General features: G+C 37.4%; 1 protein-coding gene across 1 annotated transcript; it reads left to right on the forward strand.

The window, feature by feature from the left end:
- Nucleotides 1-669: 669 nt before the first annotated feature.
- On the forward strand, nt 670-11,360 carry LOC106072279 (transcription factor HES-4-A-like). Its single transcript, XM_056009048.1, has 4 exons — nt 670-1,123; nt 3,546-3,641; nt 7,231-7,318; nt 8,359-11,360. Exons 1-4 carry the CDS (start codon nt 1,028-1,030, stop codon nt 9,342-9,344), a joined length of 1,266 nt encoding a protein of 421 aa, XP_055865023.1. The 5' UTR covers nt 670-1,027; the 3' UTR covers nt 9,345-11,360.
- Nucleotides 11,361-14,687: the final 3,327 nt, after the last annotated feature.

Here is a 14,687-nt window from a genome sequence, read left to right on the forward strand (position 1 = left end):
GGGCTATTTATCGAGAAGAACACTTGATCCTGATTGACACCTCAGATCATACAGGAAGAAAAAAAAAGGGGGGGGGGAGGTGTACGAGAGTGAAGGAAGAAAAGAAGGGGGGGAGGGGGAGGTTGTGCTCGTTCCCTACTTTTTTTTTTTCCTTCCTCGTAAGCGCGCCCTCGGGCCAATGAGCGATAAGATGAGCGCGAGCCGAAGGATGTCGAAGCAAGCTCGGCGCATTCCGGAAGTTTTCATTGGTGGCTGTCGAGCGGCGAGCGTGGGAAAGGAACGACTTGTTGCTTCACACTCCGAGTGAGAACTGACCTTAGTTGTTTTACAGGGAGGAAGGGTGGAGGGAGTCGCGGGGAGGGGCGATTCAGTGCAAGTGGTGCAGGGGGGGGGATGAAAGGGAATTTGCCGAGTGACGGCGTTTTGTATTTGTCTCTCCCACAGTTACGTTTTTTTTTAGTCTTTCTCCCCCACCACTTTACCCCTCACACCCCACCCACCTCCTAGTGGAGGTATCCAACGTAACAAGCTGATGGTTTACATTGACCGCCTGGCCTCCATATTGCTTTGCTCACCCTCCCCCCCTCCCCCGGAGTCACACAGTCACACACACACACACACATGGCTAAGCACATACACAGATTAAGGTTTGACATTTCTCCCGAAAAAAAGAAACACAAAATGATATCGTCTGCCAACAATCCACATTCATTACTTGCGTCTGGGACGTGGCCGTGATCGCATCATTGCTTTCGCTCTCTGCGGACTTAGCCAACAGGTTGTCAGTGTCGTTCTACATCTATATAGTTGCTTTTTATTCTGTGTTCAACCTTATGTAGTGATCGTTCAAACAACTCGCCTGTGTTAAAGCCATCACAAAGGGAAATAACAAGGTTTATTTTGGAGATTTATTAATAGAACTCTTTAAAAATTTTCATTTTTAATAAGTGACGTGATACGATTCGTGAGTTTGGTTTACTTTCATGAGTCTTGAATTAATCTGAACCTTGCCATCAACTCATTATCCATGATGACAGAATCGGATTTATCCTCTCCCACGTCGACATCATCTTTTGGTGACGTAAGTCCGAAGAAAATGGAAGACAAGGCCAACTACAGAAAGGTAGATCTAGATCTAATTACACTTTTTTTTTTCATTAAACTAGTTTGTAAATTGGTGAACGTTGTCCTACTTACCCGAACCAATGAAATCTAAACATAGATTTAGAAAGTCGAGTTTTTTATTTACTTTTTTGGACCTAGGATGTTGAAAAAATAGATGTACACAGACTATGTTATTAAGATCTATGTAACCATTGATTTAAAACGTAGGCTACTAGATCTATAGTATATCAAAGGTCATGGTACAATATCGATCTAGACGTATTACCTGATAAGCCATAGTAATAATCAATTAAGGGACAATTACGACAATTATTTAGAAGAAATCTATTTTATTTAGTAACGGGGTAAAAGCGGAGGTGGGTGACAGATAAGCAAATTTTATAAAATCCTGTTCTGACACGCAGATGGAGGCAAGCTCCCATATAGTCCTAGAGTCTCTAGAGTTCCACAACTTCCAAGAGTTTTAAACTCAGCTCTTAGAAGAAGTAATGTCCTTTGTTATGTGTTTTATTATTTTCCATGTCCATACTTTGTCCTTTAATTATCATGTCCTCATCTGGTTTTATAAATGTAGTCTATTGTTTATGTCATGTATAGCCCTAGATCAATATTATACATCTAGACTGAGTGTGTTGAAGATTTTCATTCAGGGCGGGAAAAAAAATCTATAAATAGCATGCTTTTTGGCGTATCCGGTGTACAAAATAAAGGCAGTGTTGATAAACTAGATCTTTTGACGCTATATCCAGCACTTTTTAGCACCACAGAATCAGGACTTTTTAGCACCACATAATCAGGACTTTTTAGCACCACATAATCAGGACTTTTTAGCATCACAGAATCAGCACTTTTTAGCACTACAGAATCAGCACTTTTTAGCACCACAGAATTAGCACTTTTAGCACCACAGAATCAGCACTTTTTAGCACCACAGAATCAGCACTTTTTAGCACCACATAATCAGCACTTCTTAGCCACACAGAATTAGCCATTTAGCATATAATAATTTCAATAAGGAGAAAACATTAGACTTTCACTCTATGACTTACAGCTTATTTTAAAAGAAACTCTATGTTTTGCAACTTATTTTCAAAGAAACTCTATGACTTGCAACTTATTTTCAAAGAAACTCTATGACTTGCAACTTATTTTCAAAGAAACTCTATGACTTGCAACTTATTTTCAAAGAAACTCTATGACTTGCAACTTACTTTAAAAGAGACTCTATGACTTGCAACTTATTTTAAAAGATACTATACGCCTTACAACTTATTCAAAAAGAAACGCGCGACTAATTGTCGCTAATAATAAAGGACATTTGATCCAAAGATCAGCTAGCACTCATAGAGATATTTTAATACTCTAGCTCAATTCCTTTCTTTTTTTAGTTGGCAACAGTAAAGTTCACAAACGCGTCCTTCACATTGTTCAGTGTATCATGAAAATCAGTCGACTCTAAATCCTAATTCTTTGAAGGTTTGATTATTGATATCCTGACAAAACATAAAATAAAAGCGTCTTCTCCCAGACCATTGACGCTTTTGGACCTTACAAACAAATTTAAACGTTCAGCCAAAAAGTTGAATGAAATATTTCATCATTCTAAGACCTGGTGTCGTCTGCAAATAAGTTTTGATTTTCTAATTCATTTTAGTTCCAGATCTTGCAACTAGAGATTGGAAATTGATCAATCAAATCTCAGAGACAATATTGATGTTTACGTCCTAATGTGTGTTTGAATATATTTTGAATACTAAACCTAAGTGAAGGGGATGTAGCGGCTATGTGGTAAAGCGCTTGGTTTCTGAACCATATCGTGTGTAGTGTTCGAATCTTGGTCAAGACAGAGATTTTGAGTTTTGGGATTTATAGGCCGCCCATGAGTTCCCCAAACTTTAATAAGTACCATTAATTAAGGAAAACAAAGACGGTTGGTCGTTATCCTGGCTATCCACGGCACCCCGTGTTAACCGTTGGTCAGAGAAACAGACGACTTTTACATAAACTGTCAGCTACATCGCAAGGTCTGAAAGGGGAACTTAACCTTTAACCTTTCTGCACTTAGGTGTAAATATCGCATTAAAATATTATAACTATTTTTTTTTTAAATTAAATGAATAAGTCAAGACGACTTCCGAGTTGAAATGAGATGCATATTTAAGTCACTGATTACGTTTGATTTTCGTAAGAAAATGGACGTCTTCTGGTGGCCCTTTTGTCACACTGAGGACGTGGTCAGAGGGATTCCAGGACATTAGGGAGAAATTCGAGTTGCAAACGACCCATAGCAATTTTTTTTTACGTGCCTTTAAAGGCGTTGGTTACATTGTAATTTTGAGTTTGACCAGTCCCTGCTGCTCCTTTTAATAAATTGTTACAATATTCTCTTTATAAACTCATTCAACTCTTGTCTGGTCTAGAGTAACAAGCCTATGATGGAAAAGAAGAGACGTGCTCGAATCAACTCATGTCTGACTCAGCTCAAGACTCTAGTCCTGGAGGCCATGAAGAAAGATGTAAGCTAGCATAGAACTATCTATCTATCTATCTATCTATCTATCTATCTATCTATCTATCTATCTATCTATCTATCTCTATCTATCTATCTATCTATCTATCTATCTATCTATCTATCTATCTATCTATCTATCTATCTACCTATCTATCTATCTATCTATCTATCTATCTATCTATCTATCTAACTATCTGTCTATCTACCTATCTGTCTGTCTGTCTGTCTATCTACCTATCTGTCTGTCTGTCTGTCTATCAATAAATGGGTGTTATAAAGCCATAAACCATTAGAAGTGACTATCGCTGCATGGTTTCAAAACAATGTTGAGGTTTTTCCCCTTGAAATTTTCCCGAGTTATCTCTCTTGAAAGGATTGCTCAGCTATTGCTAGGAAATATTGGATTACGTGTACATAAACACAGAAATCCAGTACCATCCCTTCCCCTGCCCCTAGCCCTTGGCATACGTCATCAAGTCAAAAAAACTAAAGCTTAAGACCAAGACATTTTCTAAACAAACAGATAAAAAAAATTGACAACATGCTAGAGACATATTTACGATTTTGTCTATTGTAGCCTGAATGTCATAGACATCGTCAGAGTTACGTCAAGATAGAAAAACATACTCTCGAAACCAACTGTGTTCTTCTTAGTATTGCGCGCGACTTTTCTCAGCCTATACATTTGTGCTATGACATTAGTAGAGATTAGCTAAAATCACCTTTTTTTTCTGAGCATTCATTTACAATTTGTTATAAAAGTGTGGTTGTTTTTTTTTTTTTTTTGTTTTGAATTCGATTTGATCTCATGCTGTTTAACCCTCTTTCTCCCCTTGCTTCTGCTCGACCACCATAGGCAAACAAAGTTCAAAGTGATGACTCTTTTTCCTTGACACCGACATTCCTCGTGGTTCACACCACTAAATCTTTAACTTTTCTTTTTGTGTTAATCTACACACTTACACACACACCCACTCACGCACTACCTTCTTTGAGTCACTAAAGCATTAAGCCTTTGTTTTACTTAACAGTTAAAAAAGAAACAAAAAAAGATCTAGGTCTCGAGCCTTAAGACCTTAACCTACCCACTCACTCTCCTACTGATTCCCTTAAAACCAAAATCCTTTTTTGTGTGTTTCCTTTGCTTCGGTTTTATGTGAAAGTAAACACCCTAGAAAGCTCACCTCGAGGTCCAAGGTCTCCGATCCTGTTCTTAATGGACGGTTACTAAGGTCATCAATCAGCCCACTTGAAAGCATTTGTTTCTAAGGTGGACCTGTTTGCTTATCCACCGTCTCGGACCCCCGCGTGCCTGCGTACCTAAATAGACCCCCTTATCTACTGTCACACAATTTCAAACTTTGACGATCTTTTGTGGTATCAAAAGGTATGTCCCCCTTGTGGTGGTCACGTTCAATTACAGCCCCCTCCCCCTCCCGCGCCACGATTTCTCACGCCACATGAAGTTTCACCTGTCCCTCTAACTCCCCTTTGACTCCCCTGCCTACTTGAATGTAAGGTCATTATAGTTTGAGCTAACCCTGACGTTTTAATGGGCAGCTTATAAACTTATAAAAGAGAGAGGGGGTAGAGGGTCAGAGTTGATTTGCTATGTCGTTTAAAAAACTGGACTCGGGGCGCCTTTTTATGACACATGCACAAGTAAACATAGTTTGACTCTTTTAATACCTTGACCATGAACTCAAAGGAGCTTGACTTGATAGTCATCTCGTTGCCATGGTAACGAATTCCTTTGGCGCAAATTAATCGGGGCCGGATATAAGGGAGGGTAGGTGGGGGGGGCCACAAAAGAAGTTAAAATATATCCGAATTTCGACGAGTCAAAAATCTTTTTTTTCTGACTTTTTTGTTCACATTTTTATGGCTGTCAAAAATGTTGTGTTTAAGAAGTGTAGCCTAAGCTTGTAGCATACTCGGAATAGGTAAATAACGTATTGGCAGGATTTACAGCAGTGCGTCTACTAAGAGCCCTCACCCTCCACAAACTCAAAAGTGTACACTTTTTAAACTAAAATATGCATATTAATTAATTTCTTTTTAAAGAAAGTGAGATTTAAATGGACAAGTGCCCTATTTCTTTCTTCTAAAATGTAGTTTGCTTTTAGATATAAGTATCTTCATTAATCAAGCGGAACTTTCTTAAAGTGTGGTTTGTAAAAAAGCGAGACTCGATAGGTAAAACAAATCAAAACAAAAGCTTTCATTTTTAATTATAGGACAGATATTGTAAAGCTTATCGTTTTTTTCTATGGCGTTAAGGTGTTATGTGGCCAGCACAACGACCAACCGTATTTTACGTCCATATAGTTTGTTAGGAAGCCATTAGATTTGGGGGCTAGACTCACAGAAAAGTCTTTGAAATCATGATGAGCTCCAGTTTGCACTGAGGTTTCTACTAAACAAAAAATGATAGTGTTAAACTTTGAGCCTCTCAATATACCGTCTCTGAGCCGTTCCATTCTTGTCTTATAAGCTACAGACGCTTCATCAACAAAGAGGATAATTACTCACTAAGCGTATCCATGCGTCAATCTAATCGTTTGGTTTTAATGGCTGATTCAAGCAACCCGTCTCATGCTTTAATGTCAATAGGAGAGAGCACGTATATTCATCTTAGTAAATGAAGTACAGATCTTTACAATATTCTTCTCAAAGATCACAAGGTCTGAAAGGGGAAATTTACTTAAGCATACAGCTGCTTACCTATTATGTGTTTAATGGTGTTAGATACAATATTTTCAATGGCATACATATTTTTAATCTCCACCGCGGTATAAGTATGTCGGTTATTGGGGTGACAAATTGTACACCTATATGCTAAAGAGATAACTAATAGACTTTCTTTGGGACGATCCCTATGGATAACAAACGGGCAAATGACCGTGAATGTAAATTATGTTTTCTTGAAAATGCTGATAATGAGAAACATATGTATTTGGAATGTCCATTATTCCTTAAAGTTAAAAGTACTGTAAGAGACTTGTTAGAAGCTAACTGTGGCAACTGTGTGAATGTTAACTTTTCTATTGTTTTAAACAAGCTGCCAAAACTAAAAAATAAAATGGTACATTACTTCAACTTGATTATTGTTTCCGAATACAGGAATCTTATTTGGGCTAGCTGGCTCAAAGCTCTACATAATAATAAAGTGTTTGATCCTAATCACTTAGAATTGACATTTAGGAAAATTATTGATTTTAGGGTAGAAAATTATCTTGTTTGATTTTCATATGCTTGTACAATACTTAGGCAGTATTCCAGAAATGGGGTGTTGAGGGTCAGGGATATTTGGTATTGCGTTTATTATTCTGGGGTAGAGGATCCTTGTATCATTTTTCTGTCTCTGGTGGTTTCAATAGTTAGGTAGTATGTCTTTGCTATTTAATAATATTTCTATTACTATTATTATATTTTTAGGTTAATCACTTTTCAATTGTTTATGATTTAATACTTGTGAATTATGAGTTTCAAAAAATCACGATCCAAATTAAATTTCTAGTTATTTAGTATCAATTTTAAAATATATTTTTAACACTTCCATGTCTAACTCTCCCATTTGTCTCCCTTCACAGAACTCTCAGTATTCAAAGTTGGAAAAAGCTGACATTTTGGAACTTACTGTAAAACATTTAAAAAATGTTCAACGCTACCAAGGAAACAGTAAGTAGAGAGTATAGAATGTTTACAGCTTGGCATTGAATTCAAAGTCTTCAAACAAATATTATCTTTACATTTATTTCGTGATTGGAAGTAACAACTGTGTCCAGACAAATAACTTAACAATGTTCCATTTCAGTAACATTTTTTTCTCTCTTTATGCTCAACGAGCACAACCAATTCAGAGATCAATGAACTTCCAATGATAACTGAAGTCTCAAGCAGATTTTTAGTGACCTAAATTCACGAAAGAATATTATTATAATGTATTACAGTTTAACTCTAATATATACCTTTATTTACTGTAACATGACCATATAGATCGTCTTTACATTTCTTCAACCTACTCAACTGTTACAACTTCATAGGCGTTGGAAAAAACACAAAACTACTGGGTATCAAAATGTTGACTACCAAATGATTATAAAACACTGCATACGATAAATAGTATAAGTATAGTATTTACCTAACCACGAAACGAAAGGCCCTTCATTCGGTATGAATGGAATCAATTAACTTCCAATAAACTTCTTTGAAGTTTAAAGTTTTATTGGTTGTAAAGCTGTGCTGATAGTGAGTGTGCACCCATGCAGATTTAGTTTCCAGTCAGTTAAGAAATAGGCCGCTAATTTAGCAATGCCCCCAAGTGGAAGTAACTGTGGTTTTTCCTTCATATTATCTACTTATATATATCGACGAAAGACGGAACGAAGAAGAGTAGTTATGTATATATATATATATAGAGAGAGAGAGAGAGAAAGAGAGAGCGATTTTTTTGTTGCAGTTCGGTGGCTTGTCTACTAATAGTTACCAAGGTTACTTTGTTTACAAAAAAAGTTTAAAAAAAAAAAAAAGATTAAGTTCGGAAGTGGAGGTTAGTTATACTAATGCGGCTCTATAGCTTTATACCTCGATGGTAAGCAGTAGTAACTTAGAATCTTTATAGGTCCAATGCTTGAGTTATTACCCTAGTCCAGTCATTTTAAAGATATGTACATAAACTTGTTGCTTTCATTTCTAATAATGTATTTTGTCTTGTCTAGATATGGCTCAAATGCCGGATGCTATCAGTAAGTACAGAGCTGGATTTAATGAATGTGCCAACGAAGTGATGAGATACCTGGGCGAGTCACAAGGCGTGAACAACGACGCACGCGCCAGGATTCTCTCCCATCTGGCAAGCATCTTAACTCCCTTGAACAATCTGCCAGTCCAACAAGGAAACAGTCAGGTCATCCTTCCAGCGCTGGCTCCAGCACAGCAACAGCAACATTACCAGCAGCTCCAGCTTCACCACCTACAGCAGCAACAGCAGCAGGGCGTTTTCATGAGCCAGGCCACGCAAGTGTTAGCCATAGACGCCAACAATAATAATCGGATGGTGTCTGCCCCTTCCGTATATCGCCCGCCCCATGGCAGCAACGCTGTGGTCTCTGACTCGCCCACGGCATTCCAGACACCCGTTTCCACGGGCATGAGCGGCACGGCCAGCTTGCAGATTCCCTGCATTGCTGCAACGGCGATGGAGACAACGCAGTTTCAGCTGGTACCAAGCAATTCTGGGCAAGTGGCTCTGGTGCTCACACCGCAGGCCATCCCAGCCATCAATGTCTACGCCACGCATCAACCAGCCAGGCAACAGCTCACCCTTGAACGCGTCAAACTAGAAGTTCCCAGCAACAATACCGAGGACGTCAAACCCCGTCTTCAAACCCAGCCCAACCCTATCCCCTTGGTGATGAAGTCTTCCAAACTTCCCAAGACGGATTCAGCCATATCCGGCCCTTACAAAAGACCGATTTCCCCCCAAGAAAACTGGCCTACGCCCATTGCAATCTCGCCTTCTCCACATGACCTGAGGAAAAGCTACGCGGTTGATGCTGCTGCCTTCAAGTCTGTTCCACTTACCAATGTCTCCGCTAACAACAGTTTACCAATCTGTAGCTTGGATATTAACGAGAACAACAACAGCGGACACTCCAAAAACAACAACATAGTTCGTGCCACATCAACCTGGAGACCGTGGTGAGGGGAGTTTGTAACGCAAAAATGAAAATACTGTATACCATCCTTAGATTGTTCTTCAATATGTGAAGACATTTAGAGTGTTTGTAGGAAATAACATACATATTCAAGGTTAACGCTTACTGATTGGGATGTGCAGTAGCTATTAATGAAATAGTACAGTAATCTTTTAGAAAACAAAATCACTTAAATTAAAGTAACCATTTCATATCTTGTGCTGTATGCGGGCAGATGATGTAAAGGTCATCTGTTTCTGTGACCCACGGTTAATGAGGACTAAAGCAGCCACAACATCAACCAACCGCCTTGCTTATACCAAGAACCTATTAGAGTTGGGTGGACTCGGGGTGTCCTTAAAATCCCAAAGTTAACAAAAAAATATTCTTTACCAGGATTCGAACTCAAGACCCTGTGGTTAGGGAGCTAAGTGCCTAACCACTTGACCACCATGCCCTCTATTATTATAGAGACACGAACTGCCATTCAGGGACACTACAAGTGTGGAGATTGTTACAAAAAAAAACAAAATTTAGTATAGTCTTCCTTTAACAATGTCCACTAAGGAATTTTTGTATGGCTGATGGAAATATTAGAAAGTTTTTTTTTTTTTTTTAATTAAACATAGATCTTCTTCCTGTTGTTTGTTGAGTACAACTCGTTTCGCCACGCCCCTTGACCTTTTTCAAGTGGTTCATTGCCTTTCTTCTTTATATTACCAAAGTCGCATGCAAATTTCCATCTTATATTGTTTATATGTTTATTCAATGTTTTCTTCACTGATTATGTTCCTGTAACAAACTGTCATTCCTTTCTACAGCTTAGTACCTCCATACCATGATATACAATTCCTACCTTGTTATAGATACGCATTAGACTATGACATTCTTAGTTTGTTGTACAAGTTATCACGAGGCTATTGATGAACATGCAAAACCATTTATTTAAAATACACACAATGAACACAAAATTATTTTTTCTTTTAGCAATAATGCAGGAATCAAAGTTTTCACACATTTTGGGCTGTGTCTTTATGTGTGAATCATTAGTTGTTGTTTTTTTAGAGAAAATAAAAGAGCGTGCATAAATTAAAAATGCTTGTAATGAAAATGGCTTGAACTCAATGTGAAATGTTACAAGTTTGTAATTATTTTTTTTATATATATGCTGTATGTAAGGTTTAATTGATCACTAATTGTTGTATGTGTGGTTTATACGACTACTGTGTATTCTTTCACTAGTATATGCCAATTATATACAATTATATTCGGTGCATTTTGTTGGGTTGTATTTTTAGTGCACCATATCTTCAATTACATAAGCATACCTGCTGTGCCTTATCTTTTCAAATATCACTCCATCTATATTTTATATTAGTCTCATAACTCTTAAAATCTTTCATTGATAGCCTTACTACAAATTTGACTTCCTACAAACTTTAAATGATTTTCTTTGCCAGATTGGAATGTACTAGACTCTGGCTTTACCATCACGTGACAATCAAATTTATTGGTTCTTCCTACTGATGAAATGCTATAGACTATGGGTTTCTTACTACTGATGGAATACTATAGGCCCTGTGGTTTTTAACATTCATGCAATACTATCGGCCTACTGATGCAAAAATATAGGCTGGGTATAGGCCCTGGGGTTCATACTACTGATGAATTACTAAAGGCCCTGGTGTTTTTAATATTGATGGAATACTATAGGCCCTGGGATTCTTACTACTGATGAAATACTATTGGCCGACTATAGGCCCTGGGGTTCTTACTACTGCAGGAATACTATAGGTCCTGAGATCTTAATATTGATGGTGTTTTATAGGGCCGACTGTTGGTATTGGTTTTAATGCTAATACACTTGTATGTATACCTACTATGTGGCATGACTGTATGATAATTCCATGTATATGTTTCCATTGTTTCTCTTCAACACCCGTGTGTTCACTTATATGATGTCTTTACTCTGTGATATTACAATGACGGGACCAACTCCATGATAAATAAACTCAACATTTGTTTTGTGTCATATTTCCAAGTGTTTGATTTTGTTATTTGATTTCTAGATTTGTATTTGTCTCCCTATATTCTTTCTTTAATTAGAGCATTATTTCTATTGACCATTTCTCTAAAGATGAAATATTGAGGTTTAACAAAAACATATCACAGTTTGATCTGGAACGTAGTAACATCCTTTCAAAATAAAAGTTGATTAAAGTATACATTACTTGAGGCTTTAGTAGTGACACGATTGATAAATGAACATAGCATTGACATCTAAAAGCCGAAATATTTTGCAGTTATTATTAATAGAAAATGGTGAAAGGAAATGCGGTTATATGTGCACTAATTCTGATGACGTAAGTGGGTCGCTGCTTGGAAATGGGGCCTGTTCAGAATAGTTCAGATGTTAGTGATTTGAGTCTTCAATATAAATAACAGTCTTGCAAAAAGAACAGCCTAGATTGCCATAGATAATAGTTTTAAACACAGGAAGAGTAAAAACGAAAGTCAAAAGTTCTAATTTAAGATTTAAGAAAAACAAGTGTTCCTAATGAAGTAGATCTATTTATCTATTAAATTCTATTTTTTATAGGCATATTTTGTCTTCATCGACATATTTTGTCGTTATTGATTTGTTTCATCTTATATCGACATGTTTGGTCTTCATCCACATATTAGCTGGCCCTGTTGGAATCTGGAAACACAATCACTCTGTTATTGGCATACAAAAGAAATCTGCAACTGAGACAATGTCCCTGCGTTCCATAACATCATAAGATAGAGAAGAAGAAGAAAGTCTGCACTTGGAGATAAATGACCTTGGCTAAAACACTTTTTCAAATCAAATTTTTGGTAGCAGCAGACGTCACGGCTATTTTCGAGGAACGCATCAATTATTCCTGTTGCCATTCATGAGGCTGTGGGCTTTGATGGTTGTGAGGTTAAACGCTTGGCTTCCGAACCGAGGGCGCATGGGGTTCCATTCTAAGACCTGTCTAGCATCTTTTCTTGGAGTGTGACCAATTCATCTCCACTTCCACTCTAAAATCTGCACCTTTATAGTTTTCTGTCCACTCATCTCCCACAGTTTGGTGTTTTCTATTTTGTCATACCAGTGTATTTTCAACATATTTCTCAAACATCTTACAGATTGCGGGACCCGATGCAAAACGGACTGCGCGGGGCCTAGTGAGGGTAGGATAAAAATGAAGTGAAAATCAAGATTTTTTGTTAGAAAATAAATTCGTCTTTGCATTTTATTCATACTTTACTAAGTACAGATCGCGGTCAAATTAACATTACGAACCATCTACAGTAGAAAGTAGTTTTTTTTAATAAAAAGCCAATAGAGGTTCAGATCTGCCTTTATATTTACTATCCGACTAGCAAAATATCGCTTTTGATTTTTTTAAGACACCGAGATAGATTTGCCAGTGACTATAGCAGTAAATAAAGTACAAGAACTCCTTGTTTTGATTAAATTTCGCCCTATTATTGTATTTTTATTAAAAGAAATAATGACAATTATGTCAGATATCCATTCAAGTTAGGTGGACTCAGGGGCGTGCTAAAAATCCTGAAGCTCTATATCCCATTTTTCATTGGGATTCGAACTTCACACCCCTCGGTTGGGAAGCCATGCGCTTTACCACTCAGCCACCAAACCCCAAAAGCTTTCTATACCTCTACACATAGAATAATAAATAGGCATAGTATTTTTTATAAATAATATTCTAAAAAAAAAATAATTGAGAAATATGATCCTTATCAGTCCACCACATCCCCCCACCCCACCTTTATGTTTGTGGCCCTTGAACTTATTTCATTTAAAAGACCATCTCTGTGCTATTTGTACCAATATCTGTTTGTAACGAATATCACTAACTGGCCGCGAATAGCAGAACGCTATCTACAGGCGATCTACGCTTGATACATCTTCTCATTGCCAGCGATACCCAGGCAGACGTCTTTCCACTGCTGCCCCATCATCCATCAACCGACCCTTTAGCTACTTACGTTCTTGGTCCATTTTCATCTCCATTCATAATCTTTGAACTTGACTTTTTGCTCCATTCCCAAAGACAAGTAGCGCAGGGGTGGAAAAGGTTTTAAAATTGTGTGGGTGGGGGCCTAGAGCTTTGATAATAGGTGTATGACCTACTTTATAATTGGAGCAAAAAATTTAACCGCATTCCAGGACTAAAATGAAACATGACCTAATTGTGATGGCAAGTATTGAAATGAATGAATAGGTGCAACGGATGAAAGGGGAGACCACTCCCTGAACACACTCTTCAAAGAAACTGCTACTCTTCAAATACAAAGTTTGGAAAGCGACCATCTGCCTGCAGACGAGAAGTTTGTACTTTTTCTTCTCACGCGCCGCTCGTGACCATCGTCTGCTAGAAATGTGAGCTAAGGTATTCAGGGGACATGTCATGTGATCTGTCATCTATGTCAACTTTGCAGTGAGTGGAGAAAGAGAGAGAGAGAGAGCAAAGAGGATATCAGCCAGAGAGACAGAAGGGAGTGAGGATAAAAAGAAAACAGAAAAAGAGAAGAAAAGGATAAAAAAGAGAGAAGATACACATAGTAGGGAATAAAAAGATAGAAGAGAAAAAGAGAAGAGAGTGAAAAACAAAATGCATGAAGAAACTAACATTCAGAATATTCATTTATTATTATTATTATTATTATTATTAATTTCTCTATGTTGTGAAATAAATGTGCTAAAATATTTATTTTTGTTTAAATTATAAAGGAGTTTGCGTTCCACACAAAAACTTTCATGCAGACCTTGTGGGCCGTACTCACAAAATACACTACACAGAAACTTACACCAAACGTTGCCTATTATCACCAACTGCCAATTAAATACTGCTTTTAAAAATGTTAATATGTTGCCGTATTTGGATACTATACAATATGCATGCTTACTTTATTAAATAAGAAAACAATGGCATCCTTTCAGAAAACCATAAGTAGCTGCTGCACCTAACTCATTTTTAGTTAATACAGTTATTTATGTATATAAACAGACAGACAACATAAAATTTACATTTTTCTTTTAAGATGTGTAAGTAAAATTTTTGTGAAATAAATGTTCAAAAAAATTATACTTTATAAATACATAATGCTGTATGTAAATGCGGTGGCCTCCCTTTGGAAACTTTTTTTTAAAATATGTAACTTTTGGTTGGTGTGAGCTGTGGGGTGTGATTGAGCCTGCATATAAACTATCAGGATCCCCAGGGAGGACTGGCACCATTCACGAGAGCGAATCTACATATAAACTATCCTCCCCCCCTCCCTCAGGAGGACAGACACCTATCGTCCTACAGTCT

The sequence above is a fragment of the Biomphalaria glabrata genome, chromosome 13 (genome assembly GCF_947242115.1).
Source record: "Biomphalaria glabrata chromosome 13, xgBioGlab47.1, whole genome shotgun sequence".
Lineage (NCBI taxonomy): Eukaryota > Metazoa > Mollusca > Gastropoda > Planorbidae > Biomphalaria > Biomphalaria glabrata.